At 42.2% G+C, this 12078-nt stretch overlaps 1 protein-coding gene across 2 annotated transcripts in view; it reads right to left on the bottom strand.

The window, feature by feature from the left end:
- Ankub1 (ankyrin repeat and ubiquitin domain containing 1) overlaps window positions 1-11875 on the bottom strand; it is a 31904-nt gene extending 20029 nt beyond the window's left edge. Inside the window, exons 1-3 of one of the 2 annotated variants that reach the window (XM_085835879.1) lie at window positions 9333-9417; window positions 4386-4433; window positions 3302-3356 (exon numbers count right to left, since the gene is read on the bottom strand). Coding sequence is in view for 1 of the 2 variants with exons in the window: in XM_021154155.3 (XP_021009814.1) it covers window positions 9333-9476; window positions 11295-11384 (234 nt within the window). In the remaining variant the exon portion in view is untranslated. Of the gene's footprint in view, window positions 1-3301; window positions 3357-4385; window positions 4434-9332; window positions 9477-11294 lie in introns of those variants that run through there. The other variant, XM_021154155.3, reaches the window with a different exon arrangement.
- Window positions 11876-12078: the final 203 nt, after the last annotated feature.

The raw sequence follows: 12078 nt of genomic DNA, 5'->3' as shown, positions 1-12078 counted from the left end.
CCATATCTGCCTGCATGCTGCCATGCTTCCTGCCATAACTATAAGCCAGTCTCAATTAAATGTTGTCCTTTATAAGAGTTGTCTTGGTCATGGTGTCTCTTCACAGCAATGAAAACCCTAAGACAGATGCTATTAGATAAGCAAAACCATAAATAAATCATGGCTAGACAAATATAAGATTGGGCTTTTCCAGAAGACCACCTGCTACCATGTGGCAGCTGGCATGAGCAAGCAGAAGGCACCCACTGCTGCATGGCCTGCCAGCCCTGGCTGCCACTACGATGTGCAAGTGCCAGTATGTGGTGGAGAGATGGGAGAAAAAGAGAAGTGAAATGGTTTGAGCACTATGAAGAAAGGAAGAGCTGTGAGGGAGTCGAGGAACAGCCTGAGTAGCCTGTGCTGCCAGCAGAGGACATCGTCAAGTCTCAGCTTGTGATACCACTGAGGGCCATATTGTGGTCCATGGCCTTGCAACAACAGGGGTTTGTGTTGATGTCCATGGCCCATGTTACTATCAAAGGCCATGTGAATGTTCCTAGTCTTCCTACTACCCGAGGCCAAGCTGATTTCCATGGGCTATGCAGAGTTGGCCTAGCCCCGCACTAGCTGTCGCACACAGGAGGGCTGGTCCCTCCCATAGCTGGGTGCAGCACTCACAGGAACAGGGCATGGGAGAAATGCTCTCCTCCTCCCCATCCCTCACCACCTGCAGCAGACAAGAGAGCAGGTCATGAGGGTTTGAGAGCTTGAGGGCTGACCCCACCCCTTGCCAGCTGTGACACTTGGATGAACTAGCAGAGGCAATGCTAGAAAGCTTTGCCCTGATGGTGTGGGTGCATGAGAACTGGCAAGCTCACCAACTCAGCTACTAGCCAGGGCTCTGAGTTGGCCTATCCCAACATTTACCCCATCTGTGAACTGCTGGAATGCATGGTCCTGCAAATCCAAAACTGCAGAATCTCCATGACATAGGACAACAACAGGATATCCCAGAGGAATCCAGTATTGATAGTGTAGCAGAGCCTTGAAACAGATCAATGATGCATTGCAATGAATATTTGCAAGTAAAGAAGTTTGGAGAAAAGTATATACTGTGTGACACTTTGTGACACACTGCTGATGTTTTTTGTTTGTTTTGTTATTTTTATTTTTTGTTTTCCTTTGAGGCAGAGGTTGCAAGGGTGGAGGATGGATATGCCAGGAGAGGAAATGAGTGGGACTGGGGTGCGTGAGAGTCACAAAGAATCAATAAAAAGTTTTCTTTTATAAAAGTATGATACACACAACTTCTTACAAGAGACAGTGAACTACACACTGAACAGCAGCAGGTCTTTCAACCTCCTCAAACAACAAGTACCAAAACCAATGAGCATCTCTGGCAAAATCTAATCCTATATGTGTCCACTCATGATTTATTTTTTCTTCCTTATGGAAATTAAAAAACAAATAATTCACTTGGAATGAAACTTAGTAATAAAGAGCTTGGTTGCCTGGTATGGAAGAGGCTCTGGAATCAATCCCAAAACACAGGGTTGCAAATAAACAAACAAATAAAGAAGTAAATAAATGAATGAATGAAAAAGAAATCACTTGTGGGACTGTGATAGGCAGCCTATTTTGGTTGAATGAGGCTTGCTCCAATGACCCAGTAAAAACTCTACAAGGGACAGAAAAGTGAGCCACGTTCCCAGAGTCAGGTGCCTGATACCACAGAGTCCCCAACTCCATAATTCTGTGACTATAAGTCACACAGACAATGTCCCAAGCTTCTGGCATTCTGGCTAGACTCCACCCCCACAGTTACCTGACTATAGCCAGGTATGCTCCTCCCCAGTTACCTGATAGTCCAGCCCACTATAAAAGCGGCTGCTTGGCTCCTCCTTTCTCTTTAAGCTCTCACCTTTCTTACTTTCATCTCTAGCCCTCCTTCTCTCTTTCTCCGCCCCCCCCCCCACCTCCACGTGGCCATGGCTGGCTTCTCTCCCTCTTTCTACCTTCTTCCTTTCTCCCTGCCTTGCTACAATAAGGCTCTAAAACCATAGACTGTTTCTGCTCATCAAGGCCTGCTGTGCTTGAACGATGGGATAGGCTTTCTCCTAAGAACCGTGTCTAACCTCCTGGCAGAAGGCCTTCCTGTGCACCAGCCATGGACCAGACCAAGGATTCTTGCCTGCATGGGAACCACCCAGAGCATCCCTCTCCCCCTGCCCCCTCCCTTTGGCCGTGGCTTACTGACCCCCGCCCCCAGCCTCCATTCTGTTCTCAGCTCTTCTGTGGTGTCCAGCAGTGTCTGGAATGCCCGAGGCTGAGAACCTGGTACCTAGGACTGCCCCTTGTCCACCATCCGCTGAGCTGGGGTCCATAGCTTCCCACAGCCAGACAGCCACAGGGGCCACAAGGAAAGCGTGTGGCATTCCTTTCCCAGAGCACCGGAACTCTGGTGGGATGTGGGGTTTTCATCCACTCCCTCTTTTCCCTACACCCACTGACCAACAATCACTAACAACAAAACACCAGCAAAAAGATTAGATTTTTCCCTTTGAAAACAAAACCACAAACAAACTCAAAGGTTCAACTCTTCAGTCCAAACAAATGTATTCTATTTCAAGATCATATTTCCTTTTTGTCTTCAAAAAGTAGATACGAACACACTAAAAATAGTATGTGTACATTAGCAATGAGATGGAAAATATTTTATTAAAAACAGACAACACAAATGGATGAGGGTCTGAATTCTGCTATCATTCTGCCTCAAAAATTTGCAGAAACCAAAGAAGCAGCAACCTGTCCAGCCTGTTGCACAGTGAACAAAGTGGGAAGTGATGTCTGGTTTTGTTAAATAGACTGAAGTCCACTTGAGAAATCAAAAGAAGTTCCCTTTTTGGACAGCAGCTGTCCAGAGAAAGGTATACTTGGAAGGTGGGTCAACCCGATTATTTCTGTAACTTTGTTCTGACTTTGTGTCTATGACACAGAAAGGTACTCCACAGGCTACCAAAAGAGAAATGTGAACACCAACTCAAACACAAAATCATGGGTCTACAATCTGCCCGCCTTCAAAACATGCCAGGTCATGGCAGCACACACTGTAGGAGTAACCAATCAGTGTCTGATTTGGCTTACTGTTCCACATGATAGAATGCATACCTCGAGCTGCTAGGGTAACCAAGAGCCAGAGTCTACATAGTCCAAAAATTTAGGGTGAAAATCTGAAAGTACTAGTCTAAAAAATAAAAACAAAAACAAAACAATAAAGTAACTCCTAATGATATTCTGGTACATCCCCAGATAGGTGCCTTACTCAGCCAGCATCAGAAAGGCTTCCTCTTGCAACAGACAGGAACAAATACAGACATCTACAGCCAGATAGCACATGTGGAGAGAGAGAGAGAGAGAGAGAGAGAGAGAGAGAGAGAGAGAGAGAGATTAAAACACACAGCTCTAAATGAGATATTACTGTCAAATCCCTCCCCTAAGAGCTCAAAGATCCCCACAGAAGAGGAGTGTGATGGTTTGTATATTCTTGGACCAGGGAGTGGTACCATTTGGAGGTGTGACCTGGTTGGAGTAGGTATGTCACTGTGAGTGTGGGTTTAAGACTCTCACCCCAGTTGCCTGGAAGTCAGTCTTTCACTAGCAGCCTTTGGATGAAGACATAGAACTCTCAGCTCTGCCTGCACCATGCCTGCCTGGATACTGCCATGCTCCCACCTTGATGATAATGAACCTATAAACCAGCCCCAATTAAATGTTGTTTTTTTGATAAGACTTGCCTTGGTCATGGTGTCTGTTCACAGCAGTAAAAGCCTGAGACAGAAGTTGGTACTGGGAGTGGGGTATTGCTGTGATGGGCCTGACCATGCTTTTATTTGAAAGAATGCGGATTTTAGGACTTTGGATTTGGAAAGCAGTGGAATGCTTTAAATGGGGCCTAATTGGTCATCCTAGTAGGAATATGGAAGACTTTGTTGCTGGGAGTAATTTGAACTGTGTTGATCTGGCCCAAGAGATTTCAAAGGAGAAGAATTTCAGAATGTGGCATAAAGACTGTTTTTGTGATATTTTGGTGAAGAATATGGCTACTTTTTGCCCTTGTCCAAAATGTCTGCCTGAGGCTAAGGTGAATTAATTGCATTGACAAAGGAGGTTTCAAAAAAGCCCAGCAGAGACTTTGTTCTCTGGTTAAGTCTTATGAAGAGAAGTTTGAACAAGCATAGTAAGCTTAGAAAGGAAAAATATAAAATATATGGTTCGAGTATTAAAGGGGTACGAGGAAGTGAAATGGAGCAAAATCTTGTGTTCTAGGAGATAACAGATTAAGGGAGTGGGACCTTGGGGCAAGATCCTACCCAGATAAATTTAGATCCAGGCAAGATGATACACACCTTTAATCCCAGGAGACAGGCATGCTGATCTCTGCATTCAAGGTCAATCTACAGAGCAAGGATAGCCAAGTTTAGGCATTGAAGGATTTGGAAAACAGAAAGCCAGTGACAATGTAATAGCACAAGTGGGTCATGTTCTAGTTCCTGCAAGCAGCAGAACTCTGCAGCTTCAGCCACGTGGCTCTGGCTCTAGAGTTAAGAATGGAAGGAACTACTGGGACAATTGATGCTGGTTAACTGGAGCTAAGAAATTAGCAGTGATTAAGAAGAGACCAGCATCACTGAGGTGAAATCTTCTGGGAAGTGTTTTCTGGGAGCACAAAGAAGCTGTGTTCCAGAGATAGCCAAGGTTGTACCTCATGCTGCAGCTGGACTTGGTAACATGTAAGACTCACCCAGGTGGTACTGGTTTTGAAGGCATGAAGGTGTAATGAAGAACAGCTGAGCTTGGCACTGTGTGAAGTCATGGAAGGCCATTGGAGAAGGTGTAGCCTCAGCTGTAGTTGATGGCCCAGGACTGAAGGGGTCAGGCAAAGGATTTGATGCTTGGCATCATGAAGAGATCCTATGAGAGGCTATTGGTGAAGCCTAGTTGGAATGGAATACCCCAGTGTATTGGAGATGTCAGTACCATGGGATGTTCACCAAGAACAGCAGCTGTAGTGGAGTGGATCAACCTGAGCTTAGAGTACTACAGAGGGCAGAGCTGGAGAAGTGATGCCAGCCCTTAGGAAGAGGGCCAAAAGATAAGTGGAATCCCAGACACTGAAACAAGACACTGTAACATTGAAATTGCCTTGGAGACTCAAAGATGTTAAAGATGCCAAAGCCATGGGTTACATGCTGAGGAAAGCTGCTAACAGGGAATAGAACTAGCCCAGGAGAAAGCAGCTTGTTGCAGTCAACAAAGATGAAAAAGGAATGGAGATCTGAAGACTGCTTTGACATCAGCCATGGAGATGCAGAGTTTAGAGTTTGCCCAGCTGGTTTCCTGCCTTGCTTTGCAAATTACAGTTAATTAGTTGAATGAATCTCAGAAGAGCCCTTGAACTTTGGACTTTTAACATTGTTGAGACTGCTATAGACTATGAGGACTTTGAAAGTTGGACTAAATGCATTTGCATTATGATATGTTTAAGTATGGCCCCCATAGACTCATGTTTTTGAACAAGTCTATGAGGGCCAGGGAGTGGAATGTGATGGTTTGTATATTCTTGGACCAGGGAGTGGCACCATTTGGAGGTGTGACCTGGTTGGAGTAGGTGTGTCACTGTGAGTGTGGGCTTAAAACTCTCACCCCAGTTGCCTGGAAGTCAGTCTTTCACTAGCAGCCTTTGGATGAAGACATAGAACTCTCAGCTCTGCCTGCACCATGCCTGCCTGGATACTGCCATGCTCCCACCTTGATGATAATGGACTGAACCTCTGAACCTGTAAGCCAGCCCCAATTAAATGTTGTTTTTTTTTTTATAAAACTTGCCTTGGTCATGGTGTCTGTTCACAGCAGTAAAACCCTAACTAAGACAAGGAGCTAGAGAAAATGGTGGAGACAGGGGACAGGACACCAGGAGAACAAGGCTCTCTAAACCAACTGAGAAAAGCTCACATGAACTCCCAGAGACTGAAGCAGCAATCACAGGCCTATACAGGCCTGTGCCAGGTCCTCTACATACACACTGTAGCTTTCAGTTTAGTACTTTTACGGAAGTCCTGAGTGTGTGAAAGAGGGCATCTCTGATTCTTGTGCCTTGTCTTGAAGCTCTTTTATTTTACTGTGGGCTTGTTTTGTCTAACTCTGGTATGATGGTTTTGTTATATTTTATTATATTTCATTTTGTTTAAAAATAAAAAAAGAAACCAAGAAGTAACAGCAGACCTTGGGGTTATCCTAGTGATGGTTCAGATGCATCCTGGCCTGGTTACAAGGCTGCAGCCTGATCAGTGCCTGGTGTAAGGAGTAAGGATGGCTGTGTGCATGCTCGGCTGCTAAGAGCACTTGGTGCTTTGGGAGAGAACCTGAGTTCAGTTCCCAGCACCCACATGGCAGCTTACAACCACCTAGAACGAGGGGACCCAGTGCCCTTTTCTTTCTTTTCAGGGTACCCAGGCACATATACACATAAATAAAAACGAAAATAAATATTTTAAAATTAAAAGTTTTCAAAGCCAGGAATGGCCTCTCAGAACTAGTTCTACAGCCAGATCTAGATGCCATTTTCGGCTATGTAACTGAAGATCCTGACTTTCTGTTCTTCCTCAAAAGACTGACAGCTACCCAATAGGCTTTCAATAGGTTTCTTTTCTGTTTCAATTTTCTGTGGCTTGTTTCTGTTGCTTGTAACTAAGGACAGTGTTGTAGAAAGAGAAAAATCCAAGAATGTTAGGGTGCATGTTGCCTTGGGATTAGGGAAGGAGGGAATCCAGGCCATGGAAATGTTTAGTATCCTGAAGTGAAGTCTGAACAGTAGTCATATACTGTCTTATTAACTTTCTTACTTGGCCCTTGATGCTTTCATGTGCACAAATACTGGGAAATAGACTATCTTAAAATATATTTAACAGTACATCACCTAAATATTTATAGAACATCTCTTTATCACATAAACAATATTTCATAAACTACACAAAAATATAAGCACAACAAGAAGCAGCTATCCTGGTTTAATTTCATGGCATATATCTACTTGTACTTCTTTTTGTTTTGTGGTTTTGTGTTTGCTTGTTTGTTTGTTTGGTGTTTCTTTGTCAAGATGGTGTTTCTTTGTGTAATCCTGGCTGCCCTGGAACTTGGTCTGTAAACCAGGCTGTCCTTGAATTTATAGAGAGCCACCTGCCTCTGTCCCCCCTACTTGGACATGTTTTTTTTATTTATTTATTTTTTTACAGCTACTTATTTGGTAAGCTTTTGAATTCAGCAAGAGATTCCGGCTTTTATCATATTTCTGACTTAATGCTAAAGAACGTTAAAAGGCTTCCCTAGATTCTCAGAAGGCAGAACTAACTTGCACACAGCAACATAATTAAATGGTACAGAACGAGGACATTACTTACATTTGTATGTATATAGTTATGCAATAAAGCAATAATGTGATTGCAAAGCAGCCAATGGTTACCTGAGATAGATCCAATGCATGCCCTCATCCTTTAGGGCATGGGATCTTTTTTTTTTTTTTTCAATTGGAGGGTTTTCATTATTGTAAATTTATTTTCAGATGCTATCATATACAAATAGTAAATACTGTGGCTTTTAGAAATAGCCTGTTTAACCATCTAATTGAAATAGGAACTAACAGTTAAGTAATTCTTTTTCTTTAGATTAAAGACACCACTTTCCTTCTTAAAGTCTGTGATAACAAACTCTAGATGTGACTCCCATGGGCAGAATGATGAAGAGTAAAATCTGCCATAAAGTGTGAGTTCCTGGTGAACCCTGTGGTGGTCAGCATGCCAATGATGGCCACACTCTGTCTTGATTCTCTCAAAGAAACTGTTTTGCCATTAAAGTGTATTCCTTGCTTTGTAATTTTGGACCCCATAGAAAGGTTAGAGTTCACTGCAGAGCTTGCAGCACTCAGATGGATGATGTTTTATTGGCAGTACTTAGGAAACTATCAGTATAAACTGGCTTTAGGGAGGGAACTGGGAGCCATATGCTGTGAGAATCAAAGTTAAATGCTGGAGGCTATTTATGCTTCCCCTTCCCTAAGCAAGTTTGTTTGGCCTATTTGCACTGCACCAGATGTGCTTGATCACATGTGGGTAGGAGGTATGTGAGCAGGAAACATAGCAGGATGTACTCTTGGCTTTGATTGGATGTGGGTGGGAGGCACAAAAGCAGGAAATACATCAGGATCGATGCTTGTCCCTGCTTGGACCTGATGGGAAATATGGTGGCTCTGTGGCATTACCTTTTTAAACCTGTGCAAGGTGTGACTTGTGGCCATTTTCTGGTTAGTCTGATAGGGTCATTTTCTCTTTGAGGATCCCTCTTTTTAGATAATTCTACCTCATGTCAAGTTAACACAAAACTAGCCAGTACAGATGCTTGCCCATCATTCTTATTATTACTTAGAATTTCCTCTTCTTCACACCCACTGCCCCTAATCCTTAAGACCCAGGAAGTGATCTCATCTGCTCTATTCTGTATAGGTATTTCAGAGCCAACCCTTAGACTTTCTGGTCTATGGTGAGTCCTGTGATGACAGGATGGAGCAGATGGTAAGGGATGAGGCAAGAAAGAGAGATGGAATTGCAGGGGATGGGGAAATAGTGCATATCTTACTGCCCTTTACAAGCATGAAGCTTGTGTAAGACCATGTGTAAACTGGAGAGACCACAAGACAAGGAAGGCTGGAGAGAGATGGTTCAGAGTGCATACTACCCCTGTAGATGACCTAGGTTAGGTTCTCAGTGCTTGTGCAAGGTAACTGACAACTATCTCCAACTCTAGCTCTTAGGGAATCCAATGGCTCTGGCCTCTGCTGGTAACTGCTCTCATATGCATGCACAGGCATACTTATAATTAAAATAAATCTTTAGAGGGCTAGAAAGATGGCTCGGAGTTTAGTAGAATGTACTGCTTATAGATGATCTGAGTTTGATTCTCAGAACCCACATCTGGTGTCTCACAATCACCTGTAACTCTAGCACCAACATCCTTTTCTGTGCTCACACACATAGAATAAAGTAAATAAATCTAAAAATTATAAAAGAAAAGGAAGCCCTCTTTATTATATACTTCTTGGTAGGATCTTGCTATATTGCCTAAGGTGCCCTCAAACTTATGATTGTCCTGTCTCTGACTCACAAGTGTTGGGATTATAGGTATGCATCAACAACATCGGCCTATGGAAAGCCTTTTCTCAGTTAGGAAATGACTTAGCTGAACCATTCACAACTTCCCTCCAAATGAGTGAGACATCTTGGGCAAACATTATTCTATCATACCTTAACAAAGCATTTGAGAGTCGAACAGAAAGATATTCCAACGTCCGACAGACTCCAGCTGTTCCTTAAGGCCGCTCCAGCATACATCAGCTCAAGATACCACCTGCCTTGTTTGTCTTCAGAAAGAGGAATGTGGAAGTAATCCTTAAAGAGCAATGAAAACATCTTATGGAAACAGGCTGTTTCTTTATTAGGAGACCAGAAGTACAAACTCCCCTCCTCCTTCTTTCTCTCCTCTCCTTTCTTCCTCCCTTCTTCCCTGATATGGTGTGATAATTGTTTTAGAGCAAAAGGAAGAAAGCTTGGATAGTGTTCTTACCTTGGATTCCATTGTTTCTATAAGCTTATAAATAGATGTTAGCTGGGAAAAAAAAAAACCTTACACCATCATTTTTTTAAAATGTATTATTTGCATTTTATGTGTGCGAGTGCTTTGTTTATATGTCTGTCTACCACACGTGTACTTGGAACCTGGGGATGTTAGAAGAGAGCACTGGAGCCTGAAATTGCAGCTCTCAGGTGAGTGTTGGGAATTGAACCCAGGTCCTCTGGAATACTAGGCATTGCTTAACACTAAATTATGTCATCAGGCCCTACAGCTTTAGTTTTGTTAACTCTAAGTAAAATTGAGATTTTTTAAAACCCTCTTTAATTCTGTTTAATAAAGTCATTATCTGTAGCTACTATGTCTTTGTTGCTAATTGCAAATTACATTTACTTTCATTTTATGTTACTGTTGTTACAGATACTTCAGAATATCATGCATACTTATCACTAATTTCAAAATATACTAGTTGTTAAGTGCATTGTTAGAACCTGTTAGCTAATGTTAATAAAACCCCATACCCCATATCACTGTATCATAAATTTGATTTTATTATTTGAAGATTATATTTAAATCCAATTCACTTTTTTTTCTTGCTTTCTTTGAGAGAGTCTTTTACTCTGTAGCTTAACTGGTTCCAATCTTTAGTCTCCATAGTGCTAGGATTATAAGTGTGCATCGTCTTGCCCTCCATGGTTCTCTCTCTCTCTTAAGTAGTTCTATTTTATCTTACATATTTTATGCATTTAACAACATTCTGAGAGACCTTATCATACTTCCACATAGATCCATGGCATATATTAGGCATTATCTCCTGTGTAAAATCTAGATTGCAATAATCTACCAAATACTAACAAGCCTCAGGAAAAACTCAATGAAGTATAAAGCTGGGCATGGTGACATATGTCCTTCATCCTAGCACTTATGAGGCAGAGACAGGCACTGTGAGTTTGAGGCCAGGCTGGTCTACCACCAGAGCTATATAGTGAGACCGCATCTTAACAAAACAAAGCAAAGCAAGAAAAGATATACTCCTTAATGAATGAGAATGACGATATCTAAATGAAATATTTCATGACTGTTTCTTCTTCTGGCAGTGTGGTCTGGGGTAAGGTGCCCTCTCTGAGCTCCAGTTTTCTCTGAATATCAAATAAAACGGAAGCCCACAGGATCATTGATGTCTTCTAAGTCTCTAAAATCCTTTGCTTCCTCATATCTGTTTGCTTAAAACAAGGCATTTGTCAGATAACTGGCACACTCTTTGCAGGTGCTAAAGTTAGTGCTATATTTTTGTCCTTTTATGAATAATTGCAGTAAGCTATCTGGTCCAGGCCCAACCCATGAAATTCACTAAAGAGAAGTGAAACTTAACAGTGAGCTTCTCCACCCTCCATCAAGAATTTACTAGCTCAGTTTGTTATCTAAGATCCCCAAATATAACATATTATTATCACTCTAGTATGCAAACAGTGATATTTCCCAAAACATCTTTGCAAACAAATAGTGATATTTCCCAAAACCTCTTTGTTCCTCATGTTAAAAATGTACCCAATCATATCTCTATCCTATGCAGATCTTCAACTGTAAGGCATAATTGAACCCAAACACATCTTAGTGTCCCTGGAGCAAACACATACCTTTATCATCTGCTTGATGGCGCCCACCGACGTATGTGCTTCAACATCGAATGCCTCAAAAGATCCTTCAAAAGCTATGAAAATCCTCATTGTGCACTTATCTTCTCAAAAACAAGGCAAACAAAACCCCTGTTTTTAAAAATAGCTGGAAAAATTTCCAAATTCACGATTGAGGTCCAAATTGATGGCCAGAGGCAGCTGTCATTGTCTATTCTCCACAGCGACTTGAAAGAGCATTAAAGAGGCATATCCAAGGTCCGTATCCCAGTCTAGGACAGCCTAGACAGTGGCTGTGTTGGAGGAAATGTTTCTCTCAACACAATCACAGTAGCCACCTGGTTCTCAGATTACAGAAACCAGCACACTTGACAATGGCCGAGGCATGTGCGAGCAGGCTTGTGACTTATAGAGCAAAGATTCCACACACAAGTGACACTTTGGTGTTGTAATTGCCACCCCCTGACTTTTGAATTTATCACTCAAGAAAAGCCAATCAAAGAACCCATCAGAATAAGGGCTTCAGTAGGGTGCACCAGTGTACAGCAAAGCAAATAAAGTTGATTTTGTTGAATGAGGTGGTCCTGAAGATTCTCTGTAAAATGTCTGCATGGAAGCATTCTAGTTTCCATAACAACTTTGTGTACTTGTTCTCTGGCAGTGTGTCCAATCCTGCCATGGGTTTACAGAACAATACCCATTTGTACCAGGAAAATGAAAGTGGCCTTTCCCTTCCCATTCTTGCATAATAAAATCTGCCTCATAGCAACACAATATAAATGATATT

This window comes from Mus caroli, unplaced genomic scaffold (genome assembly GCF_978045245.1).
Source record: "Mus caroli unplaced genomic scaffold, Mus_caroli_1 scaffold_3, whole genome shotgun sequence".
Taxonomy (NCBI): domain Eukaryota; kingdom Metazoa; phylum Chordata; class Mammalia; order Rodentia; family Muridae; genus Mus; species Mus caroli.
This window is presented reverse-complemented; position numbering and strand designations above follow the sequence as displayed.